At 37.9% G+C, this 19,641-nt stretch overlaps 1 protein-coding gene across 1 annotated transcript in view; it reads right to left on the reverse strand.

Moving 5' to 3' along the window:
- The window catches only part of EMC3 (ER membrane protein complex subunit 3), a 140,943-nt gene that overhangs the window by 93,401 nt on the left and 27,901 nt on the right, over positions 1 to 19,641 (reverse strand). Inside the window, exons 5-6 of the mRNA XM_044077598.1 lie at positions 15,698 to 15,802; positions 7,314 to 7,395 (exon numbers count right to left, since the gene is read on the reverse strand). Coding sequence (XP_043933533.1) covers positions 7,314 to 7,395; positions 15,698 to 15,802 — 187 coding nt within the window. The remainder of the gene's footprint in view (positions 1 to 7,313; positions 7,396 to 15,697; positions 15,803 to 19,641) is intronic.

Genomic DNA, 19,641 nt, shown 5'->3' on the forward strand with positions numbered 1-19,641 from the left:
CTGAAGAAAGGAGGAGTTCCTCTAGTGGAACCATCTGGAGACTAACTAGACTTGGCTGTCCCTGTGGAGTAGGTCTGATGGACTCGGAGTTTGAAGCCAATGAGAGGAAGGGAATAGGATCCTAGACATGAGGTGACAGTTCCCTAATAAGACAGAAGGCCCTTTCTACTACCTTCAATGCTGAAGACCCAGGGGAAACCCATACCCCCCCCTCCTCAGAGCAGAAGATCCCGATGAAGGCAGGTAGGTGCCACCTCCTGGATCACAGCCTTAAGGGGAAAATTGGATCCAAGCTGTCCAGGGCCGAGGCACCCAGAGGAAGGGATGGATCCAACAAAAATGGAGCTGAACCCAACCCCTTGGATCCAGCACCTACAGCACAACACCGAGACCTGCTGTGATCTGAGAGTATTGGAGTGCAGCTAGTCAGGGAAATCATTGGAGTGGAGGTAGGAACTATCCTTGGATCCAATGCTGAAACTCTTGATATCTCGGATCCTGGGACTTTGAAACCACAGTTAGGATCAGAGATGGAGAAACAATGGACGTCATAGGTGTACTCATGGATCAAGTAGGGGACAGAGCTGGAAGGACTGCCATCTGCATCAGAGCTCTGAGGAATTTATGCATCATCCTATTCACATCCACCTCTGACAGACTTCTGGAAACCTATTATACGCCATGGAAGGGGGTCGAAAGTGTTTCTTTGGAGTCTGAAAAAGTTGAGTAGGCAGAGAAGGGGAAACAGGTTTTAATATGTACTCTGATGTATGGCTTCTACAGACCAAACTAGTTCTTAGATCCAAGGACTTAGGATTCAAAGAAGTAGACGGTAAAGGAGATATGATGACATGAGCCGAACCTTTTGGATCCGATGAAGGCTTTGGATCTGGGGGCAGCGCAAAGTGGTTTCAGATCTGAGGAGGTCGGGTCTGAAGTATTTCTAATTTTTTTCCAGTGACTCTGAGGAAGCCCTTGGGGGGACTTTAAAGATCTCTTCCTGACATCCAAAGAAATGGATTTGGATGTTTTAGAGGGACTTTGACCCCCAGAAAACCAGGAAGTAACCCTCTTAGAATCAGTTTAATGTGCCTGTCTGATAACGTTCTGTTACATTTGTGCTACCTTTAATCCAAGAACATTATCAGTTTAATGTGCCTGTCTGATAATGTTCTGGGATTAAAGGTAGCACAAACAGAACAGGCCATATTAAGATGATCTAGTCCTAGACAATAAACACACTTCTAGTGGGCATTTGAATTTGGGATCGTATGCCCACAAGAAGTGCACTTTTTAAATCCAGTTGATTTCTCCAATATGGCCAAGGAGAATAACACAGAGTTAAGGAAAAAAACAAGTTCACAACAGTAACAGTATAAACAACAACTTCTTTGCTTACTTACTTTCTTACAAAAAAACAGCCCCCCCCCCAAAAAAAAAAGAGAAAAATACCAGCTGTGGTATACAACAGAATACCTAAAGGTAAAGTAACAGGTACCAACAAGTGCATGAAGACTACTGAAAGCAAAATACAAAGTTAAGAAAAGGGTATGGGAAAAATCCTAATGCCAGCAAAACTAAGAGGAAGGAGAAAGACATAAAAAAAAACTACAAGATTTCAGAAGACTTATACAAATAAACTAGTAAATATTACAATAAATATTACAAGAAAAAATACAGCTTACAATGCTCAAGAGCGGAACCTACGTCTAACCACGATGGTGACAAATGAGATCAGAGGCAGTGGAGATGGAGTGGAGCATCACAGGTAGAGGGAGCAGCTTAAGAGCTGGATCCAAAGTCTAGTATATGCAGTAGAGTATCCTCAGATTCGGACTTCATCAGTGATGAAGAATGAAAACCTTTTCTGTGTAATAGTCCATTTTTTTTTTAATGGGACGTGCCATGTGTGAAGATAATGGTGCACAGTCCACAATAAGAGAAGAAAGAACCACTTTGTTCCATTCACTTCAGTTCTTTGGAATAGTAGACCATTCACTCTTTGATGTAAGTATGTATTCCAAGGCTTTACTTGTTTTGGTAAAGTAAAAAAAGTGGCATTCCAATTTCTGTTGTTGCATATGTGAGGGTCTATATTATATTAGCGAAAATCCTTTTAAGCGAATGCGAAAACAAAATCAACTTATCTATATAAGTTCAATATTATTTGTAAATATATATAAAAAAGTTATAAAAAAGTTTTAAACTTATTTACGTAATTTTTTTAAAATCAAGATTAGTTTTTACCAATTAGTAGAAATTTACAGGTTATTTGACATGTGGTTTATAGGTTATGAAATATGTCCTTGTTTCGGGTTTTTAAAATTCCATTTCGTATTTAAATTGTATTTATATACATGTGTATTTTTAAAAAATATCTTTAAGTGAAACATTGGTTTAAATGATTGCTTTTTATGTATATTTACATTTATAAGTGAGCCCAATAGGTTGGCAAAAGTTTTGCTTTAAGAAAGTTGTTCAATCAATCAACCCATTAATTAATTAATTTTTTAATCAAGGATCGAATGGTATAAAATGCGTGGAGTGTAACAGGCTGTATCTGATGAAGTTGGTCTGCCAACGAAAACGTGATTCCAGTGTTGTAACGTTAATAAAAGATTTTTTGTTCAACGAGGAGTACGGTCCTGCTATTTGGCTATTGGGTTCGTTTGCCTTATTGTGGTGTTGGCTGCTCCCAGGTGGTTCTCCGTGCCTGCTTGCTGTGCTTTTTTCGTGGATTTGAGTATATTCAACACTTTTATTGTTTGTCGAATGCGAAAACACCGACACGTATTGCGGGAACCACAAATATGCCGAACGTACTAAACTGCGAAATACAAAAAGTCGAATCCCCATAGTCGGCCAACTCCACCTCCCACTACATACTGCCTACCCAAACAAAATAAATAAACCACATACATACATACAAACATACATATATACACTAACCAAAACCCTACTTCTAACCCTACACTAAACCTTGCATACATTACTATCTATGCACTTACCTTAACCTGCACCCTAACCCTAAGGTCCATAACTATCGCACACTTACCCTACAGCAATATACCAAAACAAAACAAATAATCCACACTCATACATTTAACAAAACCCTAATTCTAACCCTACACTAAACCTTACATACATTACCTATCGATGCACTTACCTTAACCCGCACCCTAACCCTAAGGTCCATCACTATCGCACACTTACTTTACGGAGCTGTACCGCAGACGGGCCAACCATGACACTTCGACTTTTTGAATTTCGCAGTTTAGTACGTTCGGCATAATCGCAGTTCGCGCAATACATGTCGCTGTTTTCACATTCGCTTAAAAGGATTTTCGCTATTATAATATAGACCCATATGTGAAACAAGCCAGTCATCAATCAGTACTTAGCATTATTTGTCATTTTCATGTACAAGTATAGCCAGAGTGTGAGAAAGGAAAAAATAACTAGTGGCATTCTACTGTCTTTCTACATGTTAACGTAATTAAAACCAGATAAAAATTCTGTCCTACTCGCATGTCAACTTCTTTGCTTAAGAATTCTGGATAAATGCCAAAATAACAGTGGGGGAATGACAAAGGACCAAAATCAAGAAGAGCTTTAAATGCTATAATTCATTTAAATGGTTTAACAGAGCAACAGATTTTGCATCAATGTGCACTTTAACAATAAGAAGTATAATGCTCTAATGTCCAGCCTTACTGACAAGACTGCAATCCTCACTTGTTTTCTAGAAAATCAAAAATGTTATAAATAGCAGGACAAAAATGAGGCAAAATTAGGGATATACTTCAAATTTAGGGACAGTTGAGAGGTATGGTACAGGGTGAGAAGAGAAGGTGAAGGCTGACTACGGTCTGATGCATGGGTTTGGAGAATGACAGGAGGAAGGAAACAAATATTTACTTGAAATGGTTCCTGTGTCTACAGCCAGGACAAGCATCAGCCTGTTAACCTGCATTCCTGTAAGTATAGCTGCTCTGCTCCATAAGTGTACAATCCCCCTCATTGTTCTTGTACATTTGCTCAAAGGCACTGGCTACATGTCAGGTGTGTTTTACTACTGCACCCTCTTTGTGGTTCAAAGTCTATTTGCATGTGTAACTCAATTCTCTAAGCATTGTATATGTAGGCGAGTTATACCTGCATGGTACAGTATACCAGTACTTGCATGTAATTATCCCACTGTGCAGCTGATTTATGGAGTGGGTGCTCACGTTGTCTACTTAGCTATGTGGTTAATGTAAGTGGGTGCCATGTAACTATCTCTCTTTTCATTATACACTTTCAGTATGAATCAGGTCATAATAGTAGGGCATATCTGACACTGAGGAAAGACATTACAAAAATTCAGATCAGTTGGCTTGCAGCAGTGAGATCCCATTGTACATGTTTTCCTACAGAAAAGACTGCAATAGTAACATGCAGCTGACTTAGCAGGCAGCGCCTGTCCTAGATTTCTAATATCTGCTATAGGAGGAGGCTGGGATGAATAATGTACAACCTTTAATTACCTTACCAACACTGGAATTACCTTTTAAATTTAAGGAGTTTACGGAGTTATGTACGTCTCCAGTGTTTTCGTTTAAGAGGGGTAGAAGTATCAAAGTCAGGCCTGTGCATAGTAAATATGTGATTCCAAATAATAAACTGTACAAGGTTCCTGTACAAAGGGGGACCTTCCCCTATGGTAAATGGGTTTCATGTAGATATACAGTTTGTACTTTGAGTATATAACTGGACAAAGATTTAATGCACTGAAAAGATTTTATTGTAGTACAGAATGTATAGTTTATGTTTTGAAATGTCCATGTGACATGTTTTACATAGGGGAAAGTAAAAGGGCTTTCAAGTTGCGTTGGAACATATTAGAGGCATAAAGAATAGGAAACTTGAAAGCCTTCTGGCACAACATTTTTTCCAACATCATAATGGTGATCCAAAAGGCCTACAGGGTACAATTTTAGAAAGGGTAGAAAAATATAGTAAATTTGTTGATGTTAAAAAGAAGCTTCTGTATAAAGAAGCACTTCTTATTTTAAAATATGATACTTTAGACCCTATGAGGATTAACATAGGGATTCAGTTGGAAAGTCTTAATATAATTTTCAATTGTTTAATTGTGTACTTGAATAATTACTTAATTTTGCTGAGTGGTTATTTGTATTGTATAAAAAATGTGATTTGGTGCGGATTTTTGAGATTAATAAATCTTTTATTGTTTCTTTTGGATGCTGGTTTGTTGTACTGTATTTTATTTTACCTTTTTCCTGTGTTCGGAGTTGTTGTTGGCAAATGTACAATCCTTACCTTTTGTCCCGCCACAAAGAGCAACACCCCTGAGTTAAAGTAAATCCTACTGTACCACATTAATATTTATGTAATTCTACTCCTCTAATCTGGCAGTTAAAAGATGACCAGCACTAATGCATCTACACACTGGCCTACTGTAATCTGGATTGATTACAAACTGGAGGGTAAAATTAAACTTGTTCCTAATATTAAAATGTGTAATGTAGAATACAGAATGCCATTTGTTTCTACATACTGTGTTAAAGATACCTATTCTTAAAGAGGTTAAAATCCAGGCTACCAAGGGGAATGGACCAGGTTGACAGGAGGATCAGAAACAATACAATCAGTGAACCTGTATTGAACGAATCAATCCTTAGTTCATTTTTGGCAGGTTGCTTGTTTTATTATTCAGCTTTGTTTCAACAGAGCTATCCTAGGCTACTCATTCTTTGCAAATGGATGCTGTCCAGCCAGTAACTTACTGACCAAGGGCTGTTAGACTTTATGGCAGGCACATGCTGACCAAAGGGATGGACAGATCCCTCCCACCATTAGCATGGATCTCCGGCATAGGGTTTTTTTTTAACCCATGTAGCGCTGGCAAACCACTATTGTATTTTTTTATGCTATTAGTCGACATGACCAAATCACTTAAAGCCAGTTGTTTCTACATCGCTGAATAGCTGGATCTGACAGGCTCCACATAGAGGATACTATGTATCATAGTTGAAGCCTAAAGCAGATGGCCCACATGTCTCTTCCCTCCCAAAAGGCACCAACTGGAGTTTGTTCTGCTACTGCTGACAGTGATTCTTCTTAGTCTTTGAGTGCCTGGTGTAGGCTGCCCTCTCATGTCCAGCTGGATGGCCCGAGTCTGAAGCCAGTGCTTTCTTTCCATGAAGTGGAAACACCAGACATGTTTTTGGGAGGTGTCACAGACCCTAGAGAACATTAGTACTCAACACAGACTATGAATAGGGTCAGGACAGAACCTGGTTCTGTGATGTAGAGGTTTTCACCATTATGCCACACAGCTGTGTGTGTGTGTGTGTGTGTGTGTGTGTGTGTGTGTGTGTGTGTGTGTGTGTGTGTATATACACACACACACACACACACACACAACATATACATCTGTGTATATCACACACATACACGTGTATATATAAACACACACACATATATCTATAGATACACATAGATACATACATACATACACACACTACACATATATATTGTCAATGCTGTTGAGCCATCTCCCACTATTTATTTTTTATTTTTTATTTATTTAACATTTGTTGACCGGGAATGTCTGACTAGGTTCCACAGATCCTGTTTTCAGCGGAGGCCCGGGGAGAAATGCTCCAAATGCATGTCTTTGGAATGTGGGAGGAAACCGGAGTACCCGGAGGAAACCCACGCGAACACAGGGAGAACATGCAAACTCCACACAGAAGGCACCCCAGCCGAGAATCGAACCGGAGAACCTCTTGCTGTGAGGCGACAATGTTAACCGCTGCACCACTGTGCCGCCCGACTATAATAGTCAACCAATGAAATTCAGGAAGTTTACTATGGAATTAAAGTAAATTACCTGGCATTCTTTACAAATTGGTTTCTCTGACACTGACACACACACACACATTTTCACACACGCACACACACGCAGACACACACACGCACACACACGCGCACACACCTGCGGGCAATTTAGATCACCCTTAGAAAACTGAATCAGAAAGTACATGCAGGCTCCAGAGAGAAAGCATCCAGCCAAAGCAGCTGCTATGAGATGATCACATGTATGCATATAAATACATATAAATATATGTTTAAATAGGTACTATGTATATTTAAGATACACACACAATGTGGAATAAACAGGCAGAAAAAGTTCAATACCTGCATCAAGTTACAGAAAACAAAAGCATTTAACTCTGATTTTCAAAGGGAGGCAGTCAGTTTGTGCATGCAACTAGAAAACTGCAGAAATGTTTACAAAGTCATACCAAGAGGCATCCAAGGAAAGGAGTTCAATTCCCTGCTGTAGCATAGGTTTAAATCTGAGTGTCAATGGGAACGGAACCTTAGCTGTAATGAGAGAACAAAAAACAGGTTTGTTTCACATAATATGCAATAATGAATTTCATAACCATTTCAGGGTACAGATGATTTTAAATCTAAAAATGAGAAACAATTGAACAGCTGATTTTCATGCATGACAAAAAACTCAAATGTTGACTCTAGATACATACTGTATCCTAAATCTAAGAGTAATGTGCTCAGCACTCATTGCTGGATTAGTAACATGGTCAGGTTTACACTTTAAGAATCACAATCCTCAAGCTGTAGGACAAAAAAAATAACATCAGTTTTTCCTCCCACATTCCAAAGTCATGCAGCAGGTAGATTGAACACCCTAAATTGGTTCTAGGTGTTACAGTGTGTGCAAGTGTGTAGTATGAACAGCTACTGTGGCAGGGCTAGCCACCCGATGGTGTAAACCTTGGCTCTAGATAATTGTCACTGCTGAAGTGACATCCCGACCCCATATGCAAAAATGGGAAAAGGGGTTGAGGATGGATGGATCTATGATGGGACCCTTCCCGGTGAGTCTGTGATTGTCTCCCCCCCCATTCAGCATATTTTTCTTGGAAGCACTCAAGCCTGGGCTGTACACACTTTCTGCAGGTACATGCCATGATGTGATGTGCCAAACTACGACAGCACATGTAGCTCCTGAATCTGCTTCCTCACCCCCAACCACTGAATGATCACATGTTCTGCAAATCAAGAAAAACAATGAAGATTTGACACCCAAACATGTTTATAAGGACATATAAATATATACCTTTAAAAAAAGCCTTAATTTGTTGATCTTAGAACACAAAATAAGAACTAAAAACAAATCCCAAGAACATTAGAACAATAATTTCAAAAACAGAAAAAATGTACACATTTCATTCTTGTTTAGATCATTACAATAACTGATGCTCCCTCTGACACCTTCCACTGTTAACACATTTTCTCAAAATACTACAATAAAAAAGACAAATTTCTTACTCAAAGGTCCTTGCCATGTCAGCTGTCAAACGATCATTTATCAGCAACATATTTCAATCCTCAACTGTTTTTCTGTGCATTTTCAAAGGTAACTATTTAGAAACATTCTTTTGCCAAAATACTCTTTGCTACAAATTCTCCAAGTTCTATTTTATATAGAATTGTTGCATCATTAACTGCTCAGCTTCAGAATTCTATCCTTGTGCAATTGTTTTATTAGCTACTATTATCAAAAAGTACTGCACTTTCCTTTAGATTACAGTTAATGTTTGTATCCTAGCCCAGTAACGTTATTTAGTAATGCGTACATTCTTTTGTTTGAATTATTAAATGTGCTAATTATCACTCATAAAAAATAGAATAATGGAATCACAAATGTAGATGGAAAATAATGTGATTCAGTTATAAAGGTATTTATTAAACTGCTACCAGTGGTCTCATTTTTTTTACTTTTTTATCTTTAAATGTTGCTACACTCAAACAAGATCAAAAATATGTTCCCATATACTGAGTACACTTTGTAAACCTTAGTGGTTACGGAAGATACCCCCACGTGTAGATGCACATTGTTGGAGGTTTGAACAAAAATATTTATGAAGCCACTTCCACGAAAAATATTCTGAAACATTACTCTGTAGAATATTCAGGCATCAAAAGTCACCTTATGTACACATGCCTAACCCATCTCAAAAAGCTGACCCAACTCCACTCCTCCCCTCCAATGCCCAGTAACAGTACAGCAATACATGGTGGTGTCCTTTTCAACAAGTCTGTTATCCCAATATGTACAGCCACAATCAGGTCTTCATATTCTCTTTGCAGAAACATTGTAACCTATGTTACGCCTATGCCCAGCTACACCAGTAGTCATTCCATTTCAGCTGTTCTCAGACTACCACTGTTTTCCTATCTCTTCAGCATTTCAAACCTCTTTCTTCTCATATCATCACGTTACAACCTTCCTCTAACACAACACCCAAAAGGCATACCTATTCAGTCTTCTCAACAATATAATCAGTACCTTCCACATTACATCATCACTGTATAATAACAGATGCACCTCAGCCTGTACTATGCTACCTTGGAATATACCTCCTTCCCAAATATAAATGTAAATACAGCAAATTCCTTACTGTAAAAAAAAAAAAAAAATACATGCAACAAAGGCAAAACAAAGAAATGCATTGTTAGTACTCTGTGGCCCAGCTCCAAAAATATTTGTTTGATCTGATCTTCAACAGATCCATCACTAAACATCATGTTCCCACATTCTTCCAGAGGCCTAAATAGTCCTGCTTCACAAAGCAGCCTCTTCAAATGACCTCGCCAACTACAGACCTATCGTAATATTACTCCCCGTATCCAAAGTTCTTGAGAAGTATACCCAAAAAACAACTACTAGACTATTGTATTACTAATAACTTTCTCCTACTCAGCATGCTTTTTGACCTAACCACTTCTCCTACTCAGCATGCTTTTTGACCTAACCACAGGACCACCAAAATTCTATTAAAATTCACCAATACCATCAATATGAATAGAAACTCCAGGAACCTGGTCTCTTCTCTATTTCTTGACCTATCTAAAGCTTCTGATAGTGTCTCACACCAACTTTTATTGCAAATTTTTCCCCCTTGGCCTTTCACTATCCTGTCTCTTCTGGTTTAACAGTTATTTGTCAGACAGATACCAACCTGTGAAACGGCAAACAAAATATTACTTTTTCCTGCCAGTCAAAGTTGGTGTTCCACAAGGATCCACAGTTGGGCAGACATACATGCTAATGTAGTGTATTACAGTATACAGACGATTCAGCCTTGATTTGCTCTGCCCCAACCTTGAACAATTTACAACAAACTACTGAAGAAGCCTTCACTTCAATAGAAAACTGGCTAAGCAATTCTTACCACCTATTGAACCTTAACAAAACCAAACCTCTTCTCTTTACTCCCAAACCTTACTCTCAAAACAAGCACCACTTTAACATTAATTCCTCTAACAATACCAAGATAGAGCTGGTCCCCACACTATACTTTTTGGTGACACTACAGATGACAGTTTGAAATTTGGTCCACACATCCAAACAATAATTAATAATACACACCAAAAGCTAGGTCTGTTGTACAGAGCAAAACTATACCTCATATACATCCTATTACCCACCCTACTATATACATAACAGACCTTCATAAACCTACCAGTACTCTATAAAACAAAACCTGAACAGTGCTACAACAGAATTGCAAAATTTGCTGCAAACTCTTCTTACCACACTCACCACTGCCATGCCCTCAAAATGTTAAACTGGGTCAAACTACTCAACCTGATGCACCAATCCCAGCTTCTAAATCATACATAATTTAATATAAACCTAACAAATGCCCAACCCTCAAATGCTTAATCCAGCCTTATAATCCAACAAGACATTCAAGATTCATGGATAAATCACTACTATCCAATCATCAAATCTCTAAACACTGCAGAGGATGCACTCTGCTCTATCTATGTTTCCAAGATCTGGAACCAAATACCTTCTACCCTTAAGCAAATTAGAGAACCACAATATTTTTAAATTACAACTCAAACAACAGCTAATACTTTCCTGGATTTGTCAACATCTTTCCCCGGGTAAATTTTACATGCACATCCATGGTTATATTTTGAGCCTTAAAAATATATATATTTTACTTGGAAAGAAACAAATGAATTATGCTTGGAAATTTCATTTGGTAACAAACTCATAAAATACTGTTGTGAACAAAAAAAAAATCCTGTTTAGCGTCTAGTATATACAGAAGTCGTTTGTCTTGTATTGAAAAATACACTTCCTTTTTATTGTCTGGCATATACATAACTTGCTTTTCCTTCCATGCAAGGAAAGTTCTGTATCCACAATCTACTGCAAAAACTATATACAATATGTAGAAAATCATAATATGTGCATTGTTTAATCAAGTACCCTATAGAATGTCTTTATTTTTTGTGATGATTGCATAACATGTATGTCTCCAACCTTGTGCACTCTTTAATTTTAATTTATAAGCTTGTCAGAGTGCTATTATGTTCAGTCAGACTACCCTGGTCAACAAACGTAGAATAAAATAAACTGTTAACATGCTCCCTAACCAAATCCGCAAATGCTTAACATTTTTGTCATTCCAGTAAGTAATGTGCTATGGCTCATTTAATTTACCTAACTAATAACAACACATTTTCCATACTTATACAGCATCAAGAATAACCTACCTATATCCTTATTTGTGTCAGCTAGATATACTAGTACATCATCCACAGACAATGAGATTTTTAACTCTCCCTGCTTCACTTTATAATCTTTTAATTCATATCTAATCCACATAACCAAAGGCTCAATATATAAGGCAAAATATATCAGTAACAATAGGTAATCTTCTCCACTGCCCCAAAATGTTTCATTCCCACTGAAAAAAATGCATGTATTTTAATTCTAGCCTTTGGTTTTAAGTAAATGATTTTCATCATCTCATCAAAATCTGACAATATTTACGTTATTTCTATTTGTTAACTGGTGTACAGCAATAACAACAGTCCAGTTTCAGTCTTAGGCTGGACAGGTACTGAAACAATTACTACTAAAACATTTGTCAAGCAAAGTAAAAATACAAGTAATCAAATGACAGAGACAATTTTATATACAATATTTACATAAACATACAAGTACAACTTAAAGCGTAAAACAATTGACTAAAATACATCCTTTGTTAAATGAAACAGATTCTAACAGCAGCTATGTTGAGTAATACCATTCCCCTCAATCATGGGCCTTTTCATCATTTCTACTTACTAAAATCAATGGTTTCTGCACCTTTTGTGCAATCATCACCACTGCAGTCTCTAATATATTATCAAATGTTCTAAGACAAACAAACCTACACTGACTATTATTCATCAATTGTGGTATTATTCAGATCACAATTACTGACAAAAACAGCCACAAACCACTTATAATCATGACTTGGCACTGACATTAGACTATACTTTTAGGTGGCACAAGACATTACTCCCAAGCAGTAGCAGTGATTTGTAATGTGGACATGTCCCAGCTGCACTGGGTCTCTAGCATGGCATCTTAAACTGCTCCTTGTGTACTCATTTATGTCAGTCATCCTTTCTAATACAGACTGTGCTCCTCTCACTAGCCGCAGCTGAACTACAGCTGTTATGACAACTTAAAATCACCCCTTGCAGCCTCACTAAAGCCAGGGATCTTTTTTTTTTTTTTTGACAAAGACTGCTCCAGTTTGAGCCAGCCTCAAGTCCACTGCATCTCTCTTGGGTAGTCCATTTCACTTCTAATGCTAAGCAGGCAGCTGTTGCCACTGCAGCAGTGTAATTTTTGAATTGTGTAGGGAGCCAGATTACCACTGCTACAAGCCCTGGCTTAATTTATTATTATCCTGGCTACCCTCCAGTTAACACTTGTATACTGCTGCTGTGCTTATCTTTTTAAATAATTCTGGCCATATCTTTGAAGGTAAATGGTTTTGCTGCATTCTCAACATATTAATTGTAATCATTTAAGTTTTATCTTACCCTTGCACATCGTCACGCTACATGGGTTACAGAATGCTGTGCATACAGAGACTGACCAGTTCCCACTGATGAATGTGGTATGGCCCACTTTGCTCTTCACCCATTCTGCACTCCAGTTGACCTACCACACCCAGTTCTACAATTACAGGCTGCCCAACCTCTCCTACACGCCAATTACACTTTTCCACTTAAAAGGTACACAACATTATATATTTAAACCCATAAGATCTCTTTACTACATTCTTTCAGGAGGTTTTCCTTGGTGCTAGCCGATGACATACATAGGTATTCTGCTGCTGCACTCTGTGTTCCCAACTACAGTATTGGTGACATCCTTCAAGCTCCTACCAGACTGACATTTGGCATTTCCCTTATCCTTCTTTCTATTACAATACCTGCCCTTACTAGTAGTGCTCCACCTCCCATTCCAACCATAACACTTGTTCATGACACTACTGCTCGACATAATCCCAACCACCACTCGACAGCCATCCACTTTAATACACAGTACTTGTACTGCATTTCTTTACCCACAGCTCAAAAACAGTTCTTCCCCATTTTTGTAGCCTTTAGAGTTCAATTTAATGGAATTCTTACTTGTGCACACCACCGGGTTTACCTGATCTGTCAGTACTGTGCCTGTGCAGACTGATAACACTGACAGTTGCCTGTTGCAGTGAACATTAAAACTAAATCACTGTCTGCTTTTAGGGTGCTGAGGACAGAGTCTTGACTCAGTCCTCAGGTGACCATGATTTGACTAGTGTCTCCTGACCTTAAGGAAGCCAAAAAGCAAGGGATGGGTTTGAATGGGAGCCTGCTCATCTCGGTCATATGGAGGGAGGGGTCGTGATGCATTCAAGGAGCAATGGTTGGTGCAAATGTCCTGGTGGAGCTTGGGGTCGTGATGCATTCAAGGAGCAATGGTTGGTGCAAATGTCCTGGTGGAGCTTGGGGTCATGATGCATTCAAGGAGCAATGGTTGGTGCAAATGTCCTGGTGGAGCTTGGGGTCGTGATGCATTCAAGGAGCAATGGTTGGTGCAAATGTCCTGGTGCAGCTTGGGAAGCTCACTGCCTGTACTTTGGGGGGATGGTGGTGGTTGGGGGGGCAGGAATGCCTGGAGGGAATGCCCCCTTTTTAAGTGAAGAGATGGCCTCTGCTGTCGTCCCATTGTGCACCTCATATAGAGTGTGTGTGTGTGTGTGTGTGTGTGTGTGTGTGTGTGTGTGTGTGTGTGTGTGCGCATGTATGAGACAGAGAGAAGAAGGCAGGGGGAGAGACAGGGAAGGAAAAACTGAAAATGAGAAAATCTCAAATCACACCTGATGACTATCTGAATGATGGCCCCTCCTGGCTGACTCTTGCCCCAGTGATGGGAAAATGAATGGGCCAAATGGCCATGGAAGTGGCTGCTGATTGACAGACCACAGACAGCAGAGGCAAAGAAGTACAGGGAAAAAAAAAACATACATATGTATAAACTTTTATTTCAAAGTTTTGTCAGCTAATCATAGATGTAGTTCCAAAATCTAAAACTAAACTATCACTCAAAAATTGTCAGCTTTCAGTCTTTAGGAAATAAGAGATTCTAGCTGATAATTCAATAAAGGTGTAAACAAGCTTATCACTTAAGCCATAGGATGACATACATTTATATAAAAGAAAACAGGCCATGTTATTTCCTAAACCTTGTTCAAACTTGTAATCCTCATAAAGATAACCATATGCAATTTTCTATTCACATCACTAATAAAACATTAACAACATATACCACCACCACTCACTCTTTCCTGAATGACACTTTCTCTATAAACATGTACAACATTATATATAATTTTCTTGCCCACTAAATAATAAAGCTTACAAGCGCCATGTAACACTAATGGCACATGCAGGATGACTACCTAAATGCACTATACAATATTAACCCTTATCTTCATTCGAAATGCTTCAAACCATTTTAATTTTGCATGCAAATGCAAATAATAATTTACCTGTTACACTGAGCATTACTTCATGTACAGATACATAACTCATTACACAGATATGTATCTCTATATACTTTTGTTAACCCAACTAGTTCCAAGATTCTTTCCCCCAGAATATATCCAATGCCAATTCACCAAAACACTGTACAAACACCTACAATATTTCTTGATTTCTCGCCTGCCATAATTCTATGACTGTGCACTTTAATTCAAAGAACAAGCCATTGCTACAATATGCAAATAAAACCTTCTTATAATACAATGCCAATACTACTACCACTTACCCACGTGACTGATCATGTCTTAACATCTCATAACACACAAAAAAATAACAGGCCAAACCTCAACAACCCCTCATCTGTATTGAACTACAACATAGCTATCAACACTTTAGAGCAGAGAGCCTACTGGACAGCAAACATAGAAAGGCCTCCTCATACTACAAATATAAATGGTATCACCCCATAGTAAACTAAGACATCTCATAAATAGTCCAGTTCTGCAAGTACTGAAAACAAGAGTTCCAAACCACCTGCAAATTAGTTCTACTTAGTCTGTAAAACTCCCACAGAAAGATGCAGAATAAAAAAAATGTGTTTAACATATTAACATTTTAAAAACTGTCTGCTATAAAGCTATAAAAAATAAAAAAAGGACATGGATACCAATTTTTTTTTTTACTCACAAACCAAGTAAATCATTGCTTCAAAACTGAGTAACTAAGACATTAGTTTTCTTAGGATGCCAAACAATTGTTCATTACTTACTTGTAACAAATCCAGAAAATGTCCAGTTAATCCAACCCCCTATAAGAATCATGGGCAGAACATTTGTTACATTTCCCTTCATCATGTCGGTCAGCATACTGGGATCTGAAAAACAAGTTACAAATGCAGAGTGTTAACCTTACTTTAAGGAGACAGTTAAACATTGCAAGCCTCAGCCTCAAAACTGTGCTATTAATGAAAGAAGAAACCCACTCCTCTTCTAAACAGCTTGTAACAATGAAAGTATCCACTCATTCAGTGATTGATCAGAAACAAATAACAGCAGTCAGACTAAATATCAGCAGAAGGCGATGTATGCATTTAACTAGAGACCAGTTTCAATATACCGTGTATGTCCATATTCCACCCACTGATGGAAAGTTTAGCATCACTGGATGAGCCAATACCAGTGGCTATCTTGCAGTAAATCAACAAACTTGATGAACTCTACTTCTGGCATATTGGATTGGATGTCAGCACTGATCCCAGTCACACCATTCTAGTTATAATTTTACATTCAGAAAAGGTGCCAGCAACTTTCATAAACTGGAATCTGCTGGATAGCTAGTCTGCAATCCACTGGATAACACAGGAGTTAATATTAAGTTTGTGTGTGTGTGTATGTATATATATATATATATATATATATATATATATATATATATATATATATATATTTTTTTTTTTTTTTTTTTTAAATAATACCAGCATAGGCATAGTGCCAAAAATCTTGGCCAGATCAAGGTAAGCAGCATGAACTAAATGACCACTGCACATAGTCTCTGGAACCTTTTCAAAAAATGTTACTAGGTTCAGAAGACATGACTTGCCCTTCACAAAGTCATACTGACTGAGGGTTAGTTAAGTTGCCTATGACGGTAGAAAAACAATTCAGCTAAGACTTCCATCGCTTTGCATATTGGGCTGATGAGGGCAAGGCCAATGAGTCTGTAATTACCTGGGTCTTTTTGGGGCCAGGCCTGTGCACTGGCATCAAACTGGCTGTTCTCATGGCATTGGGTGCAAGCCCTATGGATAAGCTGAGGTTGAGTAGATTAAGTAGAAGCTCACACAATGTCTACTTGACAATAATGAAAAAGCAACATGGCATGTTGTCTGGTCCACAGAGGTATTATTTGATTCTCTAACTTGGATTCTAAGACTTTTTCCAAAATTATTTCAAAGAAACTACATTTTCAGGGATATTGAGGAAAATAAGGTGGGTAGGTAGGGTAAAGTTAGCACTAAATCTGTTTGCCAATACATTGCCTTTATCCTTGGGATTGGAGTATATGACAGTATTATACTGGAGCACAACGCACTATTGAACAATTACTCCTTGACATACGTGAAAATGATTTGCACTTTCCTTATCTCTACTGAACTTAACCTGTAGTCTGTTTTACACTTTCTAACAGTACTCTCAAGTTCCATGTTGGCACGTTTCACTGTGATTGTAAGTTTAGAGGATAGGCTTTTCTTACAACTTAGTACTTTCCTTCTTTTCTACACAGTTTAGTAATATAGAAGTTCCACTAAGGAGTTTTCTTTTCTTGAATTTAATAACCAAAGGTGTACAAAACTTACCCCCCAAAAATATCTTAATATTAACCAAGACTCTACACCAATGCTAATCAGTTAAGCACCTCTGTTTTTCTATGAACCATACTCCTAAAAAATAAAAAAAATCCTAATGTATCACCTTAAATACCCATTGTGCCCCACCCACGTTTATATATAAACCAATAAGAATACTGTAAACTTCATTCAGCTTTCGTAATCATTTAATATTCATAGTCCAACATCCAGCTTAATTTGCCATAATACCTTCTCTTCTTAGATCTTCTTGTACATCACCCAGTGTAAAAAATAAAACCTTTTTTCTAACCTATAACTTAATGCTTACAAAATGCATTAAATAATTAGCATGAAAATGCTCTTTTATTCTAGCTAACATGAACATGCTCTTTTATTCTAACTAACAATCTCCTTTTAGTTTTACCTATATAAAATTCATTGCATTACAAATACCTGTACATATATACTACCTTTTAAGAATTAAAACTGAACCTACCCGGAACCACTTAACTTATTCTCAATCTATCAATATAAATTCTCTTTCCTTAATATATAAAAGGACAAGCTTCACAATTTACTCAGGATTAAGTAAGTGGCTGCACTACTACTACTAATTTTGTATTTTACAATTCCGTTTTTCTCAAATACTCTATATTTTCACTCAGTTTACTAATTAACATTGAATTGGAAAATGCTATCTTAAATATGGATTTCCTTTTATAAAAGTTTCCAGTTACTACTGATAATATTTTTAACTCCCCAAAATTCACACTAAACCGTATAGGGCAATCTAAACTAAAATCAAGTCTATTATCCCCCCATACCCCCTCTACTTGCAATCTAAGCTACAAACCTACAATTAATAGACCAACTAACTCTCTCCTACTCTGTTATCTCAATATTAGAAGCATTGTTATCTCAATATTAGAAGCATTAATAACAAGGTGTATGAATTGCATGCACTTCTGGATGTCCACTCCCCTGAGATTCTCTGTTTATCTGAAACCTGGTTAAAACCTAACACTAAAGACAATGAAGTGTTACCACCTGGGTAGAACATACACAGGCTAGACCGTGCTTCGAGGAAGGGGGGTGGGGTAGCTGTACTGTATAAATCTGAGTTGAATGTCACCATGGATGTAATACAACCTCCTCAGATTAACAACTCAGAGATTCTTGCCACCAAATTGCAACTTAATAAAAGTAAATGCATTAATATCATCTGTATGTACATTCCCCCTAGGTAACAATATATCTACATTTGAAGATATCCTGCACTGGCTATCATGTCACTACCCCCAAGAAACCCTACTACTTGGAGACTAACACAGACTGGGGCACCTGTTCCTCAGAATCCCCAACCCCCCATATTAACCTGAATGCATTTACACAAATCATATCCACCTCTACCAGGATAGGTAAACCCAACCAAAAAGAAAGTATACTTGACTGGGTACTCATAAACAGTCACCCCCAACTGTACACCTCTGGTACCCTCCTTAATGGCCTAAGCGATCACCTTCTCACATATGTAATTAAGCACAAAACCATTCATTCCCAACAACCCTTATTCAGAAAGGTTAGAAACAATAAAAACTTTGACCCTGCCAAATTCCAACAAGAACTAAACTCATGTAATTAGTCTATTCTAAAACACCTCCCCTTAGAGGAAGCAGTAGCATACTTTAACAACAAATTCCTTGAGATCCTTGATTTGCATGCACCTGTTTGTTCAAAGAGAACCAAGGCAAAAACTGCACCATGGCTTTCTATAGAGTCTAAACTCAAAATTACCCTTAGAAACAAAGCATGGGCTTTATGGCGTTCTTCTAAAGACCCTCAAGATCACATTAAATACAGGCAATCCAGGAACGAAACCAAAAAATCAATTTTACAAGACAAAAAACAATACTACTGTAATTTACAGACAGTAAATCAAAATAACCCGCAGAAGTTTTGGGCAGGTTTAAATAATCTACTTCATCCTGGACAAACTTCAACCCCAATCCCTGCTACTACTATTGAGAAAACCCCTGAAGATGTTTCTGATAGTTTTAACCAATTCTCTGCTGAGGCAATTCAAGCTCTAGCTAGCCAACTACCTCCTAGCTCCCCTTCCAACTAGTCACCACTTCACTTATCCGTACCTTGATCAAAAAATTAAAACCCACTACACTTTCTGCTGATCAACTCCCTGCCGAGTACCTACAAAAATCAGCTGATGCTATTGCTTACCCCCATCTCAATACTAATCAATCGAACCATAGTAGAAGCTAAAATTCCCACCATCTGGAAAATATCCTATGTAATCCCACTTCACAAAGGAGGCAGCTCTACTGAATTCTCCAATTATAGGCCAATAGCTA

The sequence above is a fragment of the Protopterus annectens genome, chromosome 7.part0 (genome assembly GCF_019279795.1).
Source record: "Protopterus annectens isolate FY-2018-M chromosome 7.part0, PAN1.0, whole genome shotgun sequence".
NCBI lineage: Eukaryota > Metazoa > Chordata > Ceratodontiformes > Protopteridae > Protopterus > Protopterus annectens.